This window comes from Oratosquilla oratoria, chromosome 6, assembly GCF_046742065.1.
Source record: "Oratosquilla oratoria isolate Oo_2021 chromosome 6, ASM4674206v1, whole genome shotgun sequence".
Lineage (NCBI taxonomy): Eukaryota > Metazoa > Arthropoda > Malacostraca > Stomatopoda > Squillidae > Oratosquilla > Oratosquilla oratoria.
This window is the reverse complement of record NC_134782.1, coordinates 66,041,717-66,052,007: the sequence shown is the minus strand read 5'-3', so window position 1 is coordinate 66,052,007 and position 10,291 is coordinate 66,041,717. Positions and strand designations below refer to the sequence as shown.

Below are 10,291 nucleotides of genomic sequence, written 5' to 3'. Positions count from 1 at the left end.
TCGAAATCACGACCACCTGCTCGTGAGCTCGACACGGTATCCACTAGGCTCCCTTACAAATCCTCTTCGGCAGTGCCAAAGTTAAGACGTTAAGGTCGAGAGATTTCCCTAAGCCGAATGAAATCGTCTGGAACTAACCAGAATAAAAGCTTTAAGGTCATAGACAGGCCACAAAGCGTTAGTTGGAGTGGTCTTGAACTGGTACAAACTCAATCTATCTAACGCTTTGTGGCCTTTGTATGACTTTGATGGTTTTATTTTGGTTAATAGCAGACGAGTTTATTCGGTTTAGAGAAACCTCTCGGTCTTAGCGGGTTAGCATTCGCACTGTTGAAGAAATCTTGGTACAACACACGTAACCTGTTAGGTTATGGATTACTGTTGGCTTCAGTACTGTAGTGGAATGAAAACTTATTTCACGGCCATTATGATGCACGCGTCTTTCAGAAAAAGTGACCGTTTTAAACACTCGGGCCGCACGGTAACCTAGTGGATAACGTGTCGAACTCACGAGGTGGGTGAGTGAGGTTTTTTTCAAGTTTCATGCAACGTTATACAACTACATCTTAATATTAGGACATGGGATTATTGTTAAGAATATCTGTCTAGTTTCCTAATTTTTCATCTCTTGTATGTCCGTTTCTGTCAAAATATGTGGTTCGTCTCTACGCTGGAGTCTGTCGGAGTCTGACGTAGTTTCGGTATTAACTTGAAGAAGAAGTCGGAAGATTATTTCGACTTTTTCTCCTGATTCTTTACTCCGAAATTCTGTCGGACTCTTCAAGACACCTTCTTGTCATTCTTTGTCTGTCAGTCTCTCCGAGTCTGTCAGAGCAAGTCCGTTTTCAATAGCATTCTGTCGTATCCCAAAGCCTTTCGGAAAGTGGCGAAGCCTTTCTGAATCCAATTCAGGTTGCCCGAGTTCGTCTCTGTCAATGACTTCGGAGGCTATCAGAATCTGGGGGAGTGCCTTTTCCAATAATTTTACGCCTTTTTTTTTTTCTTTTTCTTTTTTTTTCCTCCGGAGTCTAGAGCCCCAAAAGTACTCCTGCACTGTTTTTTATTTTATTTTTATTTTTATTTTTTGGACGCGTAGAGACGTCTTGCAGAGACACACCGTAGATCCAGATCCAGCAGCATTCCTTCATTCGCCCAGGCCGAAACGTTACTTTGGCGAGCGGTAAACGATTTTATTCCTCTGAGAGGAGCCCCAAACAATGAATCCATCAACTCGTATCATACCTCGAAACCTTCGAGGTTACATATGATTGATCGAGTCATCCTCGGGGCTCCCCTCAGCTGAATAAAATCCTCGACTGCCCTCCTCCGTGTCCATGAGGACCTCCGTGGTGGCATCGTCGGACTTCGTTGCTGGATTGGCCTCTACGACCTCAAAAGCGCATTTTTCGGCGTCGTCTCCTCCAGATGAGTATTCATGAGCTCATCAAGATGTTGTTGGAGCTCTTCGGGGTTCGGGCCCATTGGAGGACCTTCTAGACAGTTGTTACTTGCTTCTCCGGGGCGTGCCCTCTCGGCATCGCGAAGTCCTGGTCCTCTTCAAGAAATTCCCCCGAGTTATCAGAGCGGTTGCAGGAGCAGGGACTTGTGGAGGTTCTAGGAAACGGTCTTCCCAGATAGTCTAAGTATCACAGGACTAACCACGTTATAACCGTACATATATACTCTATATATATATATATATATATATATATATATATATATATATATATATATATATATATATGTATATGTATATTTATATATGTATATGTATATATATTATATATATATAATATATATACATGTATATATATATACATATATTTATATACATATATATATATATATGTATATTTTTGCAGAAACCACTGGGAAATTGAAAAAACAGATACCGAACGTTTTCGTCTATTTTGTTGTGTCAAAATGACACACAACATATATATATATATATATATATATATATCATATATTATTTATATACGAATATATATATATATATATATATATATATATATTTCTATATAAATAATATATGATATATATATATATATATATATATATATATATATATATATATAATATATATATATATATATATATATATATATATATATATGTTGTGTGTCATTTTGACAAATAGAAATAAGCTTCTAAGGCAAAGGTTCGAGTCCTTCTCCATTACTTGTTTTATTGTGAAAATATGATCAATTGTTGACTTTCCATTCATAAATCCACATTGATAATCTCCTATTACACTCTCTGCGCATACTTTCAATCTGCTATATAGTATTCTAGCAAGGATCTTATATCCAGTCTGTAACAGTGTGATGCCCCTATAATTCATACATTCGTTTTTATTTCCTTTTTTATGTATTGGTATTATCACTCCTTCATTCCATGATGATGGTATTCTATCCTTTCTCCATATGAGCTGTATTGATTCAGTCAGTTTTCTTTCTAAAACTTCTCCACCTAATTTTGAGAGTTTTACTGGGATATTATCTCTTCCTGGAGCTTTATTGCTATCTAAACCTCTGATGCATTTTCTTACTTCCTCCAACGACAGTTCCTCCAGGTAACCCTCTGGTCCTTGTATATCTTTACTAATCAAAGGGTTTTCAGGTCCAGGTCTATTTAAGAGTTCCCTAAAATATTATTCCCATCGTTCCATGACCTCTTTTTCATGAACCAAAATTTCACCATTTTTATCTTTTATCATCTTTGTTCTTGGTTGATATCCCTTCCTAAGTTTCCTTACTCCTTCATATTGTTCTATAACCTTGCCTTCTTTAGAATCCTGATCTATTTTATCTAACTCTTTGTTTATCTATTGCCTTTTCTTTTTCTCCTAATTATTCTTCTAGCTTCTTTCGTCTTCTGTAATTTTCTTGTTAGTTCTCCATCAGTCGTATTTATCAACCATTTGGCTTTTGCTAGTTTTCTTCCTTCAACTATTCTTTCACATCCATTATCAAAGAAGATATTTTGTTTTGTCTTTCTTTAAATCCAATTATTTGCTCTGCTGCTCCCTTCACCACTTCTTAAATTTTTCTCCATTCATTTTCAACATTGGTCTTGTCCTCCTTCTTTGTCTCCTTAATTGTAGAAAATATATTTTTTATATTCACTTGGTATTCAGTTAATTTTTGTTGTTCCGTCTTCAGTTGTTCAACATTATAAAGCTTTTTCCTTTCTGCTCTAAGGTTCTTATTAATCTTTAATTTGGTCCTAAGTTTGATTATGACAAGAAAGTGATTATTATCACTCTTAGTTCCTCTGAGGGCCCTTACATCCTGCAGAGCGCTTTTAAATTTCTTATTTACTAAAATATGATCTATTTGGTTCTTTGTCCTTCCATCCGGTGATATCCATGTAGTTTTAGTGTATGTCTTTAGGTTGGAAAATTGTGCCACCGATTACCAGAATATTTTGGTTTGCATACGATGCCAGCCTGATTCCATTTTCATTACTTTCCTGTTGTAAACTTTCTTTACCTATTGATGGTGAGAAAGCTTCAGTTTCCTTTCCAATTTTCGAATTCATATCTCCAAGGTTGGTGGCAATATCATGTTTTTGGTATTTCATCCATTACTTCTTGTAGTTTTTCATAGAAGTCGTTCTTATCTTGTTCATCGCTATCATTTATCGGTGCATATGTCACAACCACACTCAAATTAAACCATCTACATTTGAATCTAACTTTAAGTAGTCTTTCATTGGTTGGCTGAAACTTTATTAAGGATTTCCTCGCTCTATCGCTCATACATATTCCCACTCCTTGGCTGTGCCTTTCATCTTCTCTTTCACAATACAAGATTTAGTATCTATCCATAGTACATTCTCCGCTCTCTGTCCATCGTACTTCCTGCAAAATACTTCTCCATTTCGTTAAGAACCGTTCTTGCATGGCCCTCTCTAAAGAGGCTGCTCATATCCCATGTTCCAAATCTGAAATTATTTTTCCCGTCGGAGGTATTGGCTGCACCCCGTCTGGGGTATTGGCTGCATGTTATTGTGGTAAAGTAGCATGCAGTTGATACTTTAGGGTCTACATGGGGCGCCCCTACGGACCAGAGCCAAACATCATTTTGCCTGTGATAGAGGAGGACTCTTCAGTGACCATACAGAAACAGCATATTCGAAATGTAGACGATCTAACGATTTATGTTAAAGACATTGACAGATTGGAAAAAGTACAACGGCGAGCCACAAAACTGATTCCAAATATAGAAAATAAATCATACGAAAATCGATAGTAAATAAAATGGAAATAATTTAATGTTTCTTGTGCGGCCCAGTACTAATTGATCCACGGACCGGTACTAATTGATCCACGGACCGGTACTAATGGGACCTTTCGCAGTGAGCAAATTGATACCAGACACAGCCAGATTTTGGAATTCTTGCCGGAAAATAAATACTTTTTTGGGCAAGTTTTATAACCTTACAGAGGTGTATCGTTGTACATTATTATGTCTGAAATTTAAGTCAATTAATTTCATGATTGCAAACGGCATATAGGGTTGTTTGAGCCTCTATTTATAATCACAGATGATATTCGTAAAACAGCCTATAATTGTATCAAGCCAAGCAATTTGTCATTTTCTACCGACTTCAATGGACGTATACTGATACATACTTTCATTTGAATGCACCAAGCAATAGGCAAATCCATGTAATGTATCGAAAATATAATTTTGCATCGAAGACTTAATTTTTTCGGTACGATAAACTTTGTCTTAAGTTATATATATTTTTTTAATCTGACGTGCAGTTTGCCACGGCACACGTAAAATTAGTCATATTTGTTTGAAAATAGCTCCCAGCAGATCTAAGAGGCTATTCTTTACAAAAATGTCGTTAACTTCGTACGTCCGCCACCACTGTTGTTATTTTTTTTATCTCACTGATTATCTTCATATACAGGACGTGACAGTGATATCCATTATTTTTCAACACTCTCAGATAAAATGCACAAACCGAAATGTACATCCTCTTATTTTTACTGCTCATAGTTACTTCAGTAAAAATAATTACCTATTTTTAGTTTTACCTTATAATTGAATTAACAAAGCCTTATCACACACCAGTAAGTAAAAATTATAACATTAAGAGTCATGTTTTTAATTTTAAATACATTTATGCAGCAATTTATTGCGTATCTTTGATTAAATATCGGTTTCCAAATTAGCTAAGTCACCCCTTTGCCTCGTGAAATCCGAGACAATTGAAAATTCTAGCGCTAATAGGAATCTACGAGCCTGACTACGAAAGGTCCCATTAATCCACGGACCGGTACTAATTGATTCACGGACCGGTACTAATTGATTCACGGACCGGTACTAATTGATTCACGGACCGGTACTAATTGATCCACGGACTGGGGTTAGGGGCCCACTGCTCTAGTAACTCGTTTCATGAGCAATGACCGATTATCGTTGAATGAGATATGATAGCAACAAGCACATCCAACGACTATAAGCTACACACATCGTCCTTGCAACATTGTCATCTAGGATACATTTGTCGACTAACGTCGACGACAAAAATAAGCTTGAAATTCGAAACATTACCGTCGTATTTGCGTATACGGAGGTAAATATATATAAAAAAAATTATTTTTAAATATTATTACTCAAAAATACTATATAAATAGACACTTTTTTATTACAATTGATATAATAATATTGAGGTTATAATAACTTCTTTAAAATGTAAATTACATATTATAAAATTATGTTTTTAAATAAAAAAATTTTTTATCTTTGTAAAATAAATATGCTAAAGCAAAATCAAAGGGGTAACTTTAGAGATTTGTGCAGCAACAAGAAACGTATCGTTGGCTAAATTGGTCATATTTCTGTATATACTGTATACGACTCGTATAATACGAGTATTCCATACTGAGGAAGCACATTGGGTTGATAGAAAGGGGGACGACACTTCTTCTATAGTCATTATATATGTTGAGCTAAGTAAGTTCGCCTTTACGCTGCATTCTAATTGTCTAATTGTTCCGAGGTTGTATATTTTGGTAGTGAGGGTCAGCTTTGGGTTTCTGGTACACGTTGTGTTTTATCTTGTAGTTTGCTTGCTTCCAAATTCTCTGGGGGTTGTCGGGTCTTCAAAGAGTTTCTCCCAGATTCAACTTGCCAAGGGCTAGAATCTTTACAGTTTCTTGATATGGTGGGATCTGCCCACTGGCGAATCTGGGGAGTTTCTTTTGAAGGCTTTGTCATTTCTGAAGCTAGGTTTTGGATATGGTGTTGAGGGGTACGTCTGGATATTCAATCATGGGCCTCACTAAGGCTTTGTATAGGTGCACCTATAGTTTCCTCTGCCATTTCTTTCAATCTTCTTAGTTTTGCCGCGATGACTTTTGTTTGTTTTAACCTGTTGCTGACTTGTGTCATTACGCCCCATTGCATCAGTTGTAGTCCCAGTAACTTCCCAATCTTTGAGTATTCTATGGTTTCGCTTCCTACCGTTATTGGTGTTGGCTTGAGCCTGGCAATTGGCATCACCTCCAATTTAGATCTATTGAATCATTTTTTTTAATGACTTTATTTTTTCTACTTAACAAAAATAAAGTGCAAATCAAGCTGCTGCTGCTGGTGGGGGGGATCGCGTGGGTTTCAAACTTTTGGATAAGGGGTCGCGAATGCAAAAACGTTAGAACCACTGGTGTAGAGCACAATTTTTTTTTTTTTTTTTTTTTTTATGGTGGGGTGATTTTGCCCCAAACAACTACTGTTAGAGTCGCTAAAATCAAAGAATCAGTTTTTTAGATAATTGTTTGACCATCAGATGTGAGCAAAGGCCCCATCGTTGACTGATATATAAAATCAGGGAGCATATCGTACCATTACTGGTCACAGAGACCTATAGTAATATACTTCACGAATAAATTAAGTCATCGATTTCCATTGATGTGGAAAAACAGTATGAAACATCTAGATAAAACGTTTAAGTTCCTAAGTAAAATTTTTGGTATCCTCTACAATAAATTAAACCAGTTTATAAAACAGCCTCCTAGAGACTCGGACATACATAAATAAAAAAAACATTTGTGACTTTTTTATTGAGTCTAAATAAAAGCATCATCAGATTCAGAAATGTTCGTACATATTTTCACTGGAGAAGAGCTGAAACATCCTTTGGCTAGGCACAAAATCTTTGCAACATTTCCCTCTAAAATGTAGATGAGTGCGGATGCGGATAACTGCATCTAACATTTTCACTTCCATCCTGTATTTTAACTTGTTCTTCACATAAGTCACATGTGAGAACACCCTTTCAACCACAGCATTACTGACAGGGGCACTAGGCATGAAAGTACATATTCAGAGATTTCTATGAAAGGGTGGGAGCCTATTACCTTTTTGGAACCTACACCAACCCAAAAAGCTGTACTGTCTTCTGGTATTTTGCCATTGAACACAGGTTCCTCACCCCAGTTTACATACAAAAATTTCCTGTACTGTTCTTCAATTTGACCAAAGTTACTTTCACTGACATGTGGGAAGGGGAGATCTTGAAACTTTGCCCTCTCTAACTGATTAAGAATCTTTACTGGGCTCAATGCTGACAACTTCTTGAATGTATTTTGAGTGGGAGGAAGGCGCCTTTCTAACTGCACTATGGTTTCATTGATGAAAGAAATACACTTACAACTTGATGCAAGTAAAAGAATGATCTCTTACCACGACCGGGTATTTAAAAACGCCAGAAAAAATGCCAAATTCCACAAAATGCCACCCAACAAATTTTCCTGCCACAGTAAAAAAAATGCCAAAAATGCAAAATTTGGCATTAAAAACGCCAATCTGGCAACCCTGACACACACACACACACACACACACACACACACACACACACACACACACACCACATATATATATATATATTATATATATATATATATATATATATGTATATATACATTACATACATGCACACACACACACACAAACACACACACACACTCACACACACACGACTCGGTGGCGCGGTTGGTAAAGTCCCAACCTGTCACTACGGCGGTCCAGGTTCGAATCCTACCCAGGGCTGACATTTTTTTCAGTACCGCTGCGTTTTGAGTCGTTACTCCAACTCTCGTTGGCGGGGAGTTGGGTGTGTGTGTGCATGTAAAGTCAAAGCATTACCCATAGATGGGTCATACGAGTTCTGAGCTCTCTTCCAGGATGGAAATAGCTGTCGATCACGAGTCCAACACGTGATGCAAAGACCAAGGTGAATCACACTCTTTCTCTCTCTTACACACATACAAACACACACAGACACACACACACACACATACACACACACACACACGCGCACACACACACACACACACACACACACACGCACGCACACACACACATATATAGATATACACACATATATATACAGTATATATATATATACATCTATATATATATGTATATATATGTGTGTGTGTGTGGGTGTGTGTCTGTGCGTGTGTGTGTATATATGTATATATATATATATATATAACGTAGAAACCACTGTTGGAGTAGAAAAGACTGGAAACGGGGAATCTATATATTTCGATTGCAAACTGCAATCCTCTTCTACTGAAGAGGATTGCAGTTTGCAATCGAAATATATAGATTCCCCGTTTCCAGTCTTTTCTACTCCAACAGTGGTTTCTACGTTATTGACAAATGTGTGATTACATTTTTCACCTGTAATATATATATATATTATAAATATATATATATTATACATATATGTGTATATATATATATGTATATATATATGCATATACATATACATAGGTATAAAAAGGGAGAGTAATAGGGTAATTATTTTGTAGAGAAATATTGTGACTCCAAGTGCAGGAATAGCATATGTCTCGTTCACCGCAACCAATGTTTCCCCGGGGCTAAACTCAGACGACGTCTGCTGAGAATCGTTCAATATCGTCAAACGAGCCAGAGATGGTCTTTTGTGTATAGAAGTTTTAGCGATGTTCTTCTTTAGACTCTTCGTCTGCTGCTGGCGATCTCAAGAATCGAGCAAGGACCTTTGGAGCCACAGCAAGGACAGCAAGGACAGCAAGGGCATCGAGGACAGGACAAAGAATAGTTCGGGGAAAGAGAAAAGTATCCCTTTGAAGGAAAATGGAAGTCGAGGGTCAAGAAAGAAGGCAAAGACCCCAACGACTATTCCAGTAAGTCCTGTGTTAATTTTCCCTCCCCGTGAGCTAGTCGAACGAAACAAAGAACAAGCAAAAGCTCACAGAAGCAACAACAAATGGGAGGATGTGAAATACCTTGGCGTAGGTTCCTTCGGCTACGTCAAACTTCTCAAGAACGTCGAGACTGAGAAGTTTCTAGCCGTTAAGGAGGTCAAGTGTAAAACCGACTCCTCCGAGGAACTGTTTGAAGCCATCATCCATAGTCAGCTTGACCATGAAAATGTCATCAAGCTGTTCTTCTGGAAAAAGCACTACGAGACTCTCTTCATGTACCTGGAGTACGCAAGCGGCGGCTCCCTTGGGGATCTGGAAGGACCGTTGGCCGAAGAAGACGCCCTTCATTACTTCGAGCAACTCATGAAGGGCGTCGAATTCTTGCATTCAAGAGGAGTAATTCATAGGGACCTCAAACCCGACAACATATTCCTCACAGAAGAGAGAATTGTCAAGATTGCCGATCTGGGACTCTGCAGCCTGTACATCTGGAAGGGCGTTGAAATTTATTTGTCGGGTTTCTTGGGCACCCAGAGCTACATGGCCCCAGAACTCTTCACTGGCATGAAGTACAGGGGACCGCCCATCGACGTGTGGGCCTGCGGCATCATCCTCTTCAACATGCTGACGGCGGGTCATCCTTGGTGGACAGCCGACCCTGAAGACAGGAACTACAGCCTCTGGGTCAAGAGGAAGAAGAAGATTTTCAAGAAAAAGTTCTGGAACAAAGTTGAAGGCTTGTCCTCATGGTCGCTGTTGAAGCGCCTACTGGCAGTTGACCCCGAGAAGAGAATCTGTGGATGGCGTCAGCTCCGCCACGAGGAAAAGCCCCACCAGTGAATGCATATAATCAACAACAAAAATGCACTCATAGAATATCCGGATAAATTGAAAAACCACTCCAGTGAACGTGAATGAGCCACCTTTCCTGCCTCGACGTCTAGTAAATACTGTCCTCACTAAAGGTCACTACCAATAATTTTGTATGGCCTTACTTATCATCCGAAACCGAGGAGGAATATCCCCTCAGCTGAATAAAGTCGCCTACCGTTAGCCAAAATAAATACGTTTTCA

General features: G+C 38.2%; 1 protein-coding gene across 1 annotated transcript; it reads left to right on the top strand.

Moving 5' to 3' along the window:
- Window positions 1–8,992: 8,992 nt before the first annotated feature.
- LOC143026054 (serine/threonine-protein kinase Chk1-like) lies at window positions 8,993–10,057 on the top strand. The gene has a single exon (XM_076186048.1). The coding sequence runs from the start codon at window positions 8,993–8,995 to the stop codon at window positions 10,055–10,057; it is 1,065 nt and encodes a 354-aa protein (XP_076042163.1).
- Window positions 10,058–10,291: the final 234 nt, after the last annotated feature.

Bases quoted from the DNA above. Each gene is read 5' to 3' on its own strand.
- LOC143026054 (XM_076186048.1), top strand. From the start codon at position 8,993: ATGTTCTTCTTTAGACTCTTCGTCTGCTGCTGGCGATCTCAAGAATCG.